The sequence below is a fragment of the Magnolia sinica genome, chromosome 18 (genome assembly GCF_029962835.1).
Source record: "Magnolia sinica isolate HGM2019 chromosome 18, MsV1, whole genome shotgun sequence".
NCBI lineage: Eukaryota > Viridiplantae > Streptophyta > Magnoliopsida > Magnoliales > Magnoliaceae > Magnolia > Magnolia sinica.
In genome coordinates, this window is record NC_080590.1 from 14,570,827 (window position 1) to 14,586,806 (window position 15,980).

The 15,980-nt window shown below is 42.3% G+C and overlaps 1 protein-coding gene across 1 annotated transcript; it reads left to right on the top strand.

Annotated features, from left to right (window-relative positions):
* Nucleotides 1-3,446: 3,446 nt before the first annotated feature.
* Nucleotides 3,447-15,527, top strand: LOC131233642 (noscapine synthase SDR1-like). The gene is made up of 4 exons (XM_058230428.1): nt 3,447-3,627; nt 13,170-13,694; nt 14,677-14,869; nt 15,232-15,527. The coding sequence occupies exons 1-4, from the start codon at nt 3,504-3,506 to the stop codon at nt 15,371-15,373; spliced, it is 984 nt and encodes a 327-aa protein (XP_058086411.1). The 5' UTR covers nt 3,447-3,503; the 3' UTR covers nt 15,374-15,527.
* The last annotated feature ends 453 nt before the right edge of the window (nt 15,528-15,980 follow it).

The following is a 15,980-nucleotide window of genomic DNA, read 5'->3' on the forward strand; positions in this document are numbered from 1 at the left end:
CCTTCCCACCGCATGTTTCGCACCGGATCAAGACCCTACGTATGAGAAACTACAGGACCCTATAGCATCCTTTGACCATCTTTTTTTACAAATGGGCCAATGATCTGGTGATCCAGACTGCTAACCCGGTGGGCCCACCTGGATGGACCATAGTCCAAAAAACTCTCCATGTGACATTGATAAATCTTTGATTGATCTCTTCGAGTTGATCTAGACGGTCCAATCATCGGGTCAGCTAAGAGCCACACCGATCAGATGTTCTTAATCATCTACGTAGTGAACTGTGGCTTGATATTTGGGCCAGAAATACTCACGGTAGGAACCACGTGATGAATGACTCTGATCTCGCACGTGCACATTGGCATGTACAAATGGATTAAAATTCAAGTGGATATTCTCACCAAGCAACCATAACACAGTCCAAGAAGGTTATCCTGACCGCTGCTTCTTTGAGCATGTGGTACGTGCGAGCAGGATCACGTGCGAACCTCCAGTAGATAGGAACGATTAACTTTTAAGTATTCAAGGGAATTATACTGTCTACTGCTTCTTCTGACATGTGGTTAAGGGCGAGTAAGATCACGAGCGACTTTCCGGTCAATAGGAGCGAGTATGCATGCTATGGAATCGCCATGTCTGCTGCTGCTTCGCACATGTGGTGCGTACGAGTAAGATCACGTGAGACCCTCCAGTCAATGGGAACGATAATGCTACGGAAATGGCACGTACAACTCACTAAGCGTGTGAGTGTCGCAGAGAATAACGAAAGCGGAAAAAAAAACGACGAGAAATTAGAGGAAATGGGACCCAATGCTGAGAGATAATGAGACAAAGGTGCTCACCTCGTCAATGTTTTCCTGTGTCCAACGTCAGAAGCACACGTAGATGAATTAAATAAAGTAATTCAACCGCACCAAGCAAGCACTACATAAACATCTTATTTTTTATTTTCACCCATATTTATAGTTATGGGAAGAATTTTAAATAAAATTGGAAATAAATTTTGCAGGTACAGAAATCTATGTAAAATTTGCAATTCGCTTGATGAGACCTTCGATGGGTTTATCAGCAGACCATCGGTAGCATCGAACAAGCACCAAAGCAATTTAAAAACAAAACATAAAAAATCAAATTTTTTCTATTATTCTTTGATGGGTGTCATTGGCATCGAACATGTACCCAAATGGGTCCTCGCTCTTAATCCGGTGGCAGATTCTCAGGAGTTTCACCACCTGTTTGAGGATTCAAGTACCCGTCGGTTGTGAAACCCCACTATGGTGTGAGTGTGTGGGGGTGTATGCACGCGTGTGTTAAAAAAAAAACGTAATCAAATAGTCCAACAACCAATTACAGCAAAACCAAATTTCTCAATGGACGGTGCCGTCGATGGCATTGACAAATTCAGTCTCTAAATTGATTTAAGACCTAAAAAAAACAAAAGGTGGCACACTTGAATTTTAGATATATGTCATGATAGCATCCAAGCCCCTTAAAACAGATGCACTAAATGGATGTCATGCATCATGAGCACATGAGTCGCCCTGTAAATGATATAAATGATGACCGACTTTTCACATGTAAACTCTATGCCACCTATGTGGGGCCCACTGTGATATAAGTATTTTATCCACAACTTTAATCGCTTTTCTTAGATCATTTTAAGCTATTATAGGAAAAATGAAACAGTTCCACAGCTCCAATGGACCACACCAAAAGAAGCTGCAGTGATAATAATACCCACTGTTAAAACCTTTCTAAGGGCGCCCAGCGTGATGTTTTTACCATCCAAAATATTCATAAGGTCATGTAGATGTGGATGAAGTGAAAAAACAAATATCAACTTGATCAGGAACTTCTCCAGCTCCCAAGAAGTTTTAATGGTGGATGTTCAATCCCAACTTTGTGGTTCACTTAATCCTTTTATCTGCCTCATTTTTTGGCTAATAATTTAAAATTATCTGAGAAAATTGATGAACAGCGTGGATAAAACACTGACATCACGGTGGCCCCCACAGAGCCCTGCCTAGGGTAGGACGCAATCCGCGTCCATGCCACCTCATATTTGGAAGTATATAGCTGGTGTAGGTGCTTGTCGGGCGAAGACGAGCGTTTACGCTCCTTGATTATTTATTTATTTTATTTTTTTTACCCACGCACACAGACCCCACGCACTCACGGAGTAGTGGGATTACACAACCTATGGATACTGAAACCCTTGACCGGGTGTTGAAACGCCTGAGAGTCTACCACGAGAGCAAGAGTGAGGAAATTTCTTTTTTAGTTTTTTGGCCAGCCTGTCAGTATAAACACTGTCAGTTGACGCTCCTTGATCTCCAAGTTGTACAAACCGTTCATAGGAGATTAAAGTTACGTGGCCCCACAATGATGTATTTATTATATCCACACTGTTCATCAATTTTTCAAGATCATCCAATAACTGAATCATATCTAAAGATCAATTGGCCACACCACAAATGGCAGTCGAGATTATGATTTTCACCTTTAAAATTTTCATAGGGCCCACCATAACGTTTATTTTCCATCCAATCTGTTCATAAGATCACAAAGACCCGTATGAAGAGGAAAAATCCAAAACTTTTTTTGAACCCCAAAAGGGTTTCAATGGCAGACGTTCAATCTCCCACTGCTTCTTTCAATGTAGTCCACTTGATTGTTAGATATGTTTTATTTTTTGTCTCAAGCTTTATGACGAGCTCGCAAAATAGATGGACGGTTTGGATATCACACCAGCTATACAGCTGGTGTAGATATGTATGGTGTGAATACGACTACGCTCCTCGAGATTCGAGATGTACGAACGGTTCAAAGGATATAAAAGTTACATGCCCCTAATGTATTTATTATATCCACACCGTTAATCCATTTTTTGAGATTATTTTAGAGTATTAGAAAAAAATAACAATATCCAAAGCTCAAATGGACCCACCAAAAACAGCGGCGAGGATAATGATTTTCAATGTTAAAACATCCATATGGCCCACTAAAAAGGTTTATTGTCCATCCAAATCTTTTCGTAAGGTCAAAAAGACCTGAATGAATGAAGAGGAAAAACAAATATCATATTGATCCAAAACTTATGTAACCCCAAAAGGGTTTCAATGGTAGACGTTCAATCCCCTGCTGATTTTTGTAGTGTGGTCCACTTGATAATTAGATCTGTCTTATTTTTCGGATCAGGCCTTACTAATAGCTTGCAAAATGGATGGACCGTTTGGATATAACAAATACCTCATGATGTGAACCAAAGTACTTGCTGACGTCAACACACAGCTAGATCGCTAGTGCGTGGTACAACAACCAATCCGCTTCCGTTGTGATCCGTGCTCCCAAAACAGCCGCTGTAGGAAATTGGCATTCATATTACGCGGTGTATCATTAAATTGGAATTGAAGCATCAACCTCGTACCAAACCCACCCGCATTTACTCTTTCGTATATTTCTTTGAGGGAAGGGAAGGGAAGGGAAAGGAAAGGAAAACGGAGATGGAAGGAAGCAAGAAAGGGAAGGTATGTGTGACGGGCGGAGCTGGCTACTTCGCTTCGCACCTCATCATGAGGCTTCTCCAGCATGGCTACTCGGTCAGAGCGACGGTCAGATCCGACCCAAGTACGTCTCCATCGCTCTTACAGTTCGTTAGTAGTACCGGCGAGAGTGAGGTTCTTGGAGGGGGCTTGCCACTTTCATGGGAAAATGGATGGATATGATACATACATAATGGTGGAGCTGACGTCAACCCACCACGAGGTCGGTGATGCGTGGCGCGCCGCGCAATTAAGGGATCTTGAATCTATCACAATCGAAGTTGCCCCTCTCCGTCTCACTCGCGCGCGTGCATTTGGCGTTGGTAAACTCTCTTTTTAGGTTCCATTTTTGCCCTTCACGTTGATCCACGACCGGCGATGGTGATGGCTGCGTGTATATTCGACCGAGCCACACTACTCGCTGGCGCGTGTCATCAACGAGGGTTTGGAACCTCTTCAGTCTCTATGGCCACCGTTAAAAATCAAAATGAGGGAGAATCCATTACAAAGCATTGTAGGTTAAAGCTTAACCCGCAATGTGATATGTGGGCCCACATGTTTTCATGACATCTAGTCCGTTCAGCATGTTATCATTCGCACCTAAAAATCAGCAAGACCCAAACTCAGGTGGGCCTCACCATGTAAAATCATGCCTAAAACTTCTAAAATCAGAAGGTGTGAGCCACCTGAGTTTTGGAATAGGCTGATCTTGTAAGAACTCTATTTAGTGGGCCTCACTGATCAACGGTCTGGATTGTTATACAGTTGGACTGGATGATTGAGTAGACCAGTGGGCCCCACTTCAGGTGATGCGCTACGCAGTCTATCTGCGTAGCTCTGCGTACTAGGGCTGGAATGCTATAGCTGTCTTACGCAGACAGCAGTTTGAGTTGAACTAGGATGCCACAACGTGGAGCATGGGAGAGAGAGTTGTGATGGGTTTCAAACTCCCTCTCCACAGACTCTATAAAAGAGAGCTGGGTCCCCAATCCTACACCATAGCATAAATTCGAGTCCCATCTACTGATTTGCAGAAAGGGTGTGAAGGAGAGGAAGATCCTAAGCTCTACAGGTTTTCTGGTATTCTTATCCGGCTTTCATGGCGGCGTCTCAGCTAGGTAAGCTATCCGACCCCTGATCGCCATGTCCCATGCACAGACAGATCCGTGGGCCTATTCCGCATATAGATCAGATCCCACATTTGGTATCAGAGCTATCTGTGCATAGGAATGGATGATCAAATTCATCTGTTTCAGATACAGATTCATTAAGTTAATTAGGGATATCCGAATCCCTGAATACAGTAATATTAAATTAGGGTTTTTCGAATCCCATATCTCAAAATTGGGGATTTCAGTCTAATAACCCCAAAATCCAGCTTATATTAGGGATTTCGGATTTCAAACCCAAATTCAGAGATTAGGGATTTTGGATTTTAATCCCCAAATCCAGATTTCGAAATTTAGGGATTTCAGTTTTTCGAAATTAGGAATTAGGAATTTCAATCCCCAAATTGTGAAATTAGGGTTTATCAATTTCGAAATCCCCAAATCAGAGAATTAGTGATTTTTCCCTGAAATCAGAAATCAAATATATAGGAATTTCGAATCCCAATTCCCATATTGGGGATTTCAGTTCCATTACCCTAAATCCAGTTTTAATTAGGGATTTTTTTTTTTTGGATCCAAAACCCCAAATCCAGACAAACCGTTTGGGATTTTGATTCCCAAACCAACTGTTAGGGTTTTGTCTCTCAATCCTTACCTATATCATCCATGAAGCTAGCCATGCCTGACGACAACGCCCGATGGATACCGGAGATTCGGCCACCTTTTCTGATCATGACCCTTTCATCCAAGGCTCTTGATGGTCTCGTCCTATCTCCGTCAGCCATCAACATCGTGTTTTGTGGCCTTCCGATCCTTCGTTCAGAGGCTGGGTGTTGCTGCCATTGATCACGGCCACCTTCCTGGATCTAATCTTCTCAGACAACGGCAATACTCGTGCGGCTTATGGATTTAGCCACCAGATTCTGGCCGCGATTGCAGTTCGTCTCTCAGGAGTAGCACAAAACTCGTTTTCGAAACTACGGCGAGCAGCAGCAGCGGCTATTTTTTTTTCGAACAGAAACAGCAACAGCAGCTGTTTTGTTTCCAAACGGAAGCATTAGCGGCAGGGATTTTACCTACCCGAGTTTTTTTGGGTGACGGGTTTGCGGACCCGATTGAATGATAGTCGGGTCTGCAATTCAGGACCCGAACCAGATTTTCTATTATCCAATATTTCTCTTAGTGGGCCCTGACATCATTCAAGGCCCATTGGTTCGATAATCCGGTCCACTTGATATCATTCTGGTATAATTTTATTTTTTATTTTTGGCCTGGACCATATATGGGTTCAATCATGAGCGTATGATCTAACTCATTCAGGAGGATAGGGACCATTTATTATGATCTGACCGTTTATTAGTTTGATCAGGAACTTTCATCTGACTTTTAACTCATCTATTCAAACTTATGGACGGCCATACACAGATCTACCCATCAAATTTATTCAATCCATAATATCGGTCCATTATTAGAATGTCAAGAGCTCGATTTAATCATGCTCATTTGAACAAGTACAGATCAAATGAGTCCTGATTAGGCCCTATTATTTGCCCATCACCCATATTTAAGTATTGATATGGACCGTTGGAAAGTAAGGTGTAAAACCTATTTATATGTTTCACTTAAGGTCCCTTTATTTCCAAAAAGGTTAGTATCAACTAACTTATGGACCGCATCGGACTAATTAAGAAATAATCCATAGAGAGGCAAGATTATAATAGCAATCTTAAAGTCTATATTTGTAGTTTTGGATTTGGTTGTGTTAGCCACCATAGTGACCTCAATCGATGAAAACTTTACAAGTACAGACTTGTAACATTGGGATTAGAAAGATTGCATACAGTTGCGTTCACTTTTTCATGCGTACGGTAACGAAAACACAGACGATCACCGTTTGGCAGTCAAGTGAACGGGTGGAGTAAATGGTGTAGGTAATGTAAAGCTGAAAGACTCATCTCACCCACAGGTGTTGAGTGTCTCAGATTTACATCACTGACATCACTTAGCTTCATATTTAGGAGGATTACTAACATGTTGTCATTACCACCCATAGGAGGAATGATGATGATGTAACAGATTCTCACTAGGATGAGATGGTTGGGCCCATCGTCATCCTAGATGATTCAGTTGATGCCTCCCTTAGCAACTGAATCAGTTATCTTTGCCTGATATTTTGTTTACTAAACTGTTTTGTGAAATAATGAACTAATGTGAGTATATGTGTATCTATTATATTTCAGTCTCAATTCCAACTAATACGCATCAAGTCCCTGCCTTAAATGGATCTAATTATACTCAATGGAAGAACGCCAATGAAGTTGTACTGGGTTGTCTTCAATTAGATCTTGCCCTGATAACACCAGAACCGCCAAAGCCATCTGATAATGCGACTGAAGCTGAATATAATCGATGGGTTGCATGGTTTAGATCAAATGATACATGCCTGAAAGTCATTAAATATTCAATTTCTGAATCGATGAAGGGTGCCATGCCTGAAACAGATAAGGCTAAAGTTTTCCTGATCGAAATGGGAAAACGATTCAAGAAATCTGATAAATCTGAAGTGGGCATTCTTCTGAATAAATTGACTCGTTCGTCCTACGATGGAAAAGGCAACATCCGTGAATACATTGTAGAGCAGATCGAAGTCGTTTCTAAGATCCGTGCTCTAGGGCTTGTACTCACTGATGATCAACTGGTTCATTTGATCATGAACAACCTACCTCCCCAATTCGGCACGTTCCTGGTAAACTATAACACTCTGAAGGACATGTGGACATTGGATGAACTCATCACTCAGTGCGTCCAAGAAGAAGACAGGATCAGACAGATGATAAAAGTTCAAAATGTTAATATGGTGACTTCAGGACAAGGGCATGGGCAGGGGAATAAAGGTAGAAGGAAGAGGAAACAAGGTTCTAATAATGGATTCTCTGGTCCTCCATCTGGAAACCATGAGAATCAATCTGGAAATGGATCTAAACGCAAACGGGTTAAAGGCAAACCGTGCTTTTTTTGTAAAAAGACGGGTCATCTAAAGAAAGACTGCGAAGGTTTTAAGGATTGGCTCATAAAGAAAGGTAATCATTCTGTTCTTGTCTGTTTTGAATCTAATCTGACCGATGTGTCAGTAGATTCCTGGTGGATAGATTCAGGAACTACTATTCACATATGCACTTCTATGCAGGAATTACTACAGGCCAGGCCACCAACTGATGCGGAGCGCTCAGTATACGTAGGCAATGGTGTCAAAGTTGACGTGGAGGCAATAGGAGTCTATAGGCTTAAGTTGAAGTCTGGTCATTTTTTGAATTTAGTTAATACATTCTGTGTGCCGTCTATAAGGCGCAATTTAGTTTCAATTTCCTGTTTGGATAAGTTGGGATATTCGTTCCACTTTGGAAATAAAAGTTTTAGTATTTACTTTAATTCAATTAAAGTTGGAACCGGCTCTTTAGTAAACAACTTATACCAGTTAGACTTGATTGCCTCTCACGTCTATAATATTAATACCTTGCATAGAAATGTAGTGGGATCTAAGCGAAGACTAGACTATGAGAATTCCTCCATGTTGTGGCACAGGCGACTATGCCATATATCTCGTGAGAGATTAGACAGGCTTGTGCGAGAAGGAATTTTGCATTCTCTAGACTTTTCTGATTATAAAGTATGCATTGATTGCATAAAAGGCAAACAGACTAGAACGAGAAAGAAAGGTGCAACCAGGAGTGTAGATCTATTAGAGGTTATACATACAGATATCTGTGGACCATTCCCTACAGCCTCATGGAGTGGCCACAAATATTTCATTACCTTTATAGATGACTACTCTCGCTTTGGGTACCTATACCTTATCAGTGAGAAATCAGATGCCCTGGATGCTTTTAAAATCTATAAAGCCGAGGTTGAAAATCAACTCGATAAGAGAATTAAAGTTGTCAGATCTGACCGTGGTGGTGAATACTATGGCAGATATGACGAATCAGGACGCAATCCAGGGCCATTCGCTAAATACCTACAGGATTGTGGCATTGTTGCTCAGTACACTATGCCTGGTACTCAAGAGCAGAATGGAGTTGTTGAAAGACGTAATCGCACCCTTATGGATATGGTGCGAAGTATGGTCAGCAATTCAACATTACCAGAATCTCTGTGGGGTGATGCGATCAAAACCGCAGTTCATATATTAAACAGGGTTCCCAGCAAAGCAGTAAGCAAAACTCCTTTTGAGTTGTGGAATGGGAGAAAACCAAGTCTCCGATATCTACATGTTTGGGGTTGTCCTGCTGAGGCCAAAATTTATAATCCGCATGAAAAGAAGCTTGATCCGAACCATAAGTTGTTTCTTCATTGGATACCCGAAAGATCAAAAGGCTATCGATTCTACCGTCCTTCCCACTCCATCGGGATTGTTGAGACTGGGAATGCCAGATTCAGAGGACACTGAAAACAGGGGGAGCACGGACATAACAAATTTTGTATTTGAGGAACAAAGGACTGCGACTCCTGTCATAGTCAATCTAGATCACGTGGACATTAATGATGTAGTCGATTCTGCAGTCACTGCAGAGCACCACGTAAAACCTCATATACAAACCACTGATGAGGAAAATCAAGATCAGACCCAACAAGCTGAACCATTAAGAAGATCTGAAAGAGGGAGAAGGCCTGTAAATCGAGACGATTGTATTATTTACTTACAGGAACACGACTTTAACATAGGGGTGGAAAAGGATCCTGAATCCTTTACACAAGTCAAACAAAGTGATGATCCTTCTCATTGGTTTAATACTATGAAAGATGAGTTGAAAATCCATGCAGGACAATAAAGTATGTGATCTTATAGAGTTACCCATTGGAATAAGGCCGATTGGTTGTAAATGGATATTTAAAACCAAACGGGACTCCAAAGGTAATGTCGAACGATATAAAGCCAGACTTGTTGCCAAGGGTTTTAACCAACGTGAGGGCATTGACTTTAAGGAGACTTTCTCACCAGTATCAAAGAAAGACTCATTCAGGATCATAATGGCTCTTGTAGCTCATATGGATTTAGAGTTACATCAGATGGATGTAAAGACTGTATTTCTCAATGGGGATCTAAATGAGAATGTGTACATGTTGCAGCCCGAAGGTTTTGTAGCTACTGGCGCAGAACATTTGGTTTGCAAACTTAAGAAGTCCATCTATGGGTTGAAACAGGCATCGCGGCAGTGGTACCTTAAGTTTCATGAAGTCATTTCTTCATATGGCTTTGTAGAAAACACTGCAGATGAATGCATCTACATTAAAACCAGTGGGAGTAAGTTCGTTATGATGATTTTGTATGTTGATGACATTCTGTTAGCTAGCAGTGATACCAGGATGTTGAGCGACACCAAGAAATTTTTATCTCAAAAGTTTGAAATGAAAGACCTTGGTGAAGCTTCTTACGTCATTGGCATTGAGATTCGCCGTGACAGAACACTTGGACTGCTCAACTTATCACAGAGGACCTATATTGCTAGGGTACTCGAAAGGTATGGCATGCAAAATTATGCTTCAGGAAAGTCCCCCATTGTGAAGGGCGACAAATTTGGTTTATTTCAGTGTCCAAAGAATGATTTAGAAAAGAATCGAATGAAAGAATTTTCGTGCGCATCAGTAGTAGGGAGCATCATGTATGCTCAAGTCTGTACGCGACCGGACATTGCCTTTGTCACTGGAATGTTGGGAAGATATCTATCTAATCCAGGAATGCAACATTGGATAGCTGCAAAGAAAGTATTACGGTATCTTCAGAGAACAAAAGACTTCGGACTCACATACAGAAGGTCTGATCAGTTAGAGTTGATCGGATATTCAGATGCAGACTTCGCAGGCTGCGTTGATACTAAGAAGTCTACTTCAGGATACATCTTCATGACGGTGGGAGAGACTGTCGTGGAAAAGCATGAAACAATCTACCAAAGCCTCATCCACTATGGAAGATGAATTTATTGTTTGTCATGAGGCATCTAATCAGGCACTATGGTTACAAAGTTTCTTCTCGGGTTTGCGGATATTGGAGCATATCCCGAAACCATTGAGAATATCTTGTGATAATTCGGCTGCTATTTCCTTCTCTAGTAACAACAAGCATTCGTCAAGGTCGAAGCATATCGACATCAAGTATCTTATTGTAAAGGAAAGGGTTCAGAATCATCAAGTGTCCGTGGAATTCATCGGCACTAAGCAGATGATTGCAGATCCGCTCACTAAAGGGCTCCCTATCACGCCATTTCAGGAGCATGTAACATCCATGGGAGTCATTGATCCCACAGATGTTTTCAGTTAGTGGGAGTTGAGCGTACTTTGATTTTCACAGACACTTAGAGATCTCATTTTATACAGTTTGTTTGGATGATTTTGATATAAAGATTTATTTCTGCTTATTTATATATATGCGCAAATTTTGAATAAGTGGAACTACAGTTGTGTCTCGTTGGAGACATAAAAAAGGTTCAGGACCTCTTAAGGATAGGCACATATTATCACACTAAAATGTGTAATCCTTATACCACATTTCCTAGTTCATGATCTATGTCGTTAAGATTGAAAGTATTTGTGATCGCGCTTAGACTCACTTCGCCTAAATTAAATGTTGTGATGACTACCGCGTTTCGATACTAACTGTTTTGATTGACCAGATTGAATAGCATTACTCATATTGTCCAACTGTTTTCATTGGTTAACCATTTAGATATTTTTAAAAAAATATATCAAAACTTGTTTACAAAATTATTATATATGTGACTATCATTGACGTTGCTCAATGAGGCCCAAGTGGGAGAATGTAAGAACTCTATTTAGTGGGCCTCACTGATCAACGGTCTGGATTGTTATACAGTTGGACTGGATGATTGAGTAGACCAGTGGGCCCCACTTCAGGTGATGCGCTGCGCAGTCTATCTGCGCAGCTCTGCGTACTAGGGCTGGAATGCTATAGCTGTCTTACGCAGACAGCAGTTTAAGTTGAACTAAGATGCCACAACGTGGAGCATGGGAGAGAGAGTTGTGATGGGTTTCAAACTCCCTCTCCACAGACTCTATAAAAGAGAGCTGGGTCCCCAATCCTACACCATAGCATAAATTCGAGTCTCATCTACTGATTTGCAGAAAGGGTGTGAAGGAGAGGAAGATCCTAAGCTCTACAGGTTTTCTGGTATTCTTATCCGGCTTCCATGGCGGCGTCTCAGCTAGGTAAGCTATCCGACCCCTGATCGCCATGTCCCATGCACAGACAGATCCGTGGGCCTATTCCGCATATAGATCAGATCCCACAGATCTATGAATGGGTTGGATGGCATATAAAAATCCGGTCAGTCCCACAAATAATCTAGATAATTTTTAACGGTGGATGTGTGGCCCACCTGACTATTGCATCGGCCTGATTTTTGGGTGCGAGGAGAAAATGAGGGGACGCATGATGGATGGATTGGATTTCTTGCAAACGTCACAGTGCCCCCACACATGGCATTGTTTCTTAAGATTAACCGACAGTGTTGGAGTGAATCCCGCTGCAAAATCTCCACAGATTGTATTGTATGTTCGGGCCTCTGTTTGTAAGAGAGGGGCGCTACATTTTGATGATCCAAGCAATTAGTGTGATGGGCCACACGATGGATCACCTACGCACCATAAGTCCTCGTTTGGCCGAGGTTATCTGATCGTCGCTCCAGCACGTGAAAGATCATTGGAGTCCGTACGCATAGATGGATTGATGATCTGAACTGCCCTGGCCTGGATAAGCTACAATCCGGAATTCACGATAAGCCGATCATCCTGACTGCCAATAAATGCTGTAGGATTCAGAGCACGGAAATGAATGAATCCAGCGGCTATGGATAGTAGATAAATATTTTTATCCCCTCTACGGCTACTAGAAAGAGTAGGATATAAAATTAATCTTCTCAGCCATCCGATCTCTAGCCATTTAATTTAGACGGTAGCCGGATTTTGAAGGTATGGTTTGATGGTCTAGATCTGTAGATCACTGGACCATGGGCGCAACTTTTACCAAGCAAAGGCCTCTGGTCACTCGCGCATGAGACGCCCAAGTTTTTTTTTTTTTTTTTTTTTAAGAGTTCGTTTTGTCTCCGTCGCGACTCAGGATCACGCGTGTGTGTCGCTACCGACTGGGCCTCACATGTTGAGTTTTCAGATGATTCGAACCGTCCATATTCTCCTTACGGAAGTGAATAATCAATTTTCCCATAATCACTCTTAGTAGATGATCATAGCCTTTGATTTTTAGAGTTGAATGTAACCCATTGAAAGTTCTTTCATTGTTATATTTTCATCTACAGAAGGTAATGGTCACAATCATCCATCCGGTATAATTTTCTTATGTCGATTGTATAACATAGATCGACTACAGTACGGCTCGATCATCGGATGAGTCAGCATATGGGCCTCAGTGAGTGATGATACACTCTGGACCGTGAATCGCGATGAGTTAGCATGTGTGTATTACCCGTTTCTTCCCTCCGAAAACCAGAATTCAAAGAAGACACCACACATCTAAAAGCCCTTCCAAACGCATCCGAGAACCTCGAAATCTTCGACGCCGATCTCAGCCGTCCAGACAACTTTGAAGCGGCAATCGACGGTTGCATCGGGGTCTTCCATACCGCCCATCCAATCCTCTTCGACGCTGAAGATCCTGAAAGCATGGTCATAAAACCGGCATTGGAAGGCATGCGTGGGATTCTCAGAGCATGCATGGATTCGAAGACGGTGAAACGAGTAGTATACACTTCGTCTGCCAGTGCAGTCGCATTCAACGGCCAGGATCTGAAGGAGATGGATGAAAGCGTTTGGACGGACGTGCAGTTCTGTAGGGCTCAGGACGTTCCTATAAAATCCTACTTCATTTCGAAGACTTTGACTGAGAAGGCAGCTCTGGAATTTGCAGAAGAAAATGGGGTGGATCTTGTTACGGTGGCGCCCTCTTCTGTTGTGGGGCCCTTCCTTGTGGCCCACTATCCTGGATGTTTCGCTACAAGCATGGCTTTGATCCGGGGTACGTGCTGCTGCGTTCTCTTCTTCTTTTATGGTGTCTCTGTGTCTGTGGGTTAAGAGGAATGAATCCAAACCGTCCAAACTGTAGGCTCCACTGTCATTGGTGTAGGGATGGAAGATCAGAATGATTGGACGGTTCTGATTTGTCTGTGATTAGTGGGCATTTGTTGGTTGAAGCTGGATGGATGACTCTTTTTCAGCTCAACTGCCCACCCATTCAATGGCCATCAAACGGTCCTTTATGGCCCACCTACAGTGGGCCCTCGTTTGGATGGATTGGATTGTGCAACATGGTCCATTTGTTATCCACCATAAGTCTGATTTTCTAGCTATGCTCTGTCCATAGTGGGATGTATCATTTGGATGGCCAGGATTGAACTGTGAACGGATCAAAGCTAGAAAATCACATCGATGTAAATGTTTCGGGTTCGACTGGCCCAATCCAAACCCAACTCAGTTTTAAGAATGGAGTAAATGACAGTAAGCAACCCATTGATAACCTATGTAGGCAGGTCGGGGCGTGTAGGGTTCGACCCAAGCTGCATCCATTTACTTAAACGGGTCTCATTTCTAGCCCGAGACTAACCTGCCACCCATTTCGCCTGGTCGAACATGCCTCACATGCCAGTTGGAGCAATCGACATGTAGGTCGACTAGACCCATTGCCACCCATACTGTTCAGTGGGTCCAGCCCTTAAACAACCAAAGGTTCAAAAATGTGATGTTGGACATATCTCATGGATTAATCTAATTCAAGTTGTCAACCAAATAGGCATGGCCCCCACATAAATCATTAATTGATCCCAGCCATAGATTCATTTCATCATATCCATTAAACTGGGACTATTGACCCTTGGGTGGCCAGGCGTGTCAACGTGATCTCAGGGCTCGCCCAAGATCCTGATTGTGATGTCCAAATCTGTCAATTGTAAGTGGATACACACCGGTGGGGTCCACATCTCTAAAGTTTCGGAACATTTCAGGCGATCGTGAGCAGTGCAAGGTCTTGAAGCAGATGCAGTTTGTACACATCGACGACTTAGCATCGGCACACATATTCTTATTGGAGTGTGAACAAGCAAAGGGAAGGTACATTTGTTCTTCTAATGATACCACCATCCATACCTTGGCCGAGTTTCTCAGCAACAGGTTTCCAGAATTTCAAATGCCTATGGAGTAAGTTCCCATTTTCCTTCCCATCTGGTCTGTTGACCCATTGTTCAGTAATCCAGGTCGTTGGTCTGTTGCGTGTCCCAATGTGGATGGAACATGCTCCAAATTCTCCTAGATTCAAAGATCCTAGCCACCCTTTTTTTCTTAAGTTGAATGTGAACTGATGCTGTTTTTCTTTTCTCAACTGCCTATTCGTAGGCCACAGAAGGAAAGGTTAGTATTGTCTTATCAGGGATATTTTGGCACATCCTCGATCCACTGTGTGAAGCCGCAGACCAATGATATGGGGCCATATTTTGTTTTCTTCCTTCTTCTTTTCTCTATTCTCTGAACTGGGTGATCTTGATGTTGTTTGATTTTGTTAGTATATTGAGTGAGATGGAAAAGGAAGAGCCCGTTCACCTATCTTCAAAGAAGCTGTTTGAATTGGGATTTAAGTTCAAATATGGACTTGAAGAGATGTTTGATGGAGCAATTGAGTGCTGCAAACGAAAGGGTTTCCTCTAGAGATGTTTGATGGAGCAATTGAGTATTGCAAATGAAAGGGTTTCCTCTAATGATCTTTATATCATGGAATGTCTAAGATTTTGTATGCCAATTTTTCATTTGGGAGGTTTATGAGTTATGACGGTATCATTTTCTACATTAACATTTCGGTTCAGTGTTTCGCAGCCTTCGCTTGAGTTTTGCTAAGCCCACAAGTGCCTCTACACCTGCTGATGCATGTAGCAGGCATTCATGCAAGGTGGGCCACATTGGGTAGATGATCTTGGTCAGGCACAGATTGCTTACTTAGCAACTCTCTATCAGGCAGTGCTCTGTGGGCCCCACCATGATGTATGTGTTTATCTATGCTATCCATCCATTTTGCCAGCTCATTTTAGGGCATGAGCCCAAAATTAAGACAGATCAATGGGCCCTAGGAAGTTTTTAATGGTGGGTATTCATTCATCACTGTTTTCCTGTGGTGTGGTTCACCTCAATTTTGGATCTGCCTCATTTTTGGGTGATTGAATCAACAGGTTGGATGGCAGATCGACATTACAGTGGGGCCTAGGAAGTTTTTAATGGTCGGTGTTCGATCACCACTTCCACCAGTTGCAAATTGGCAATT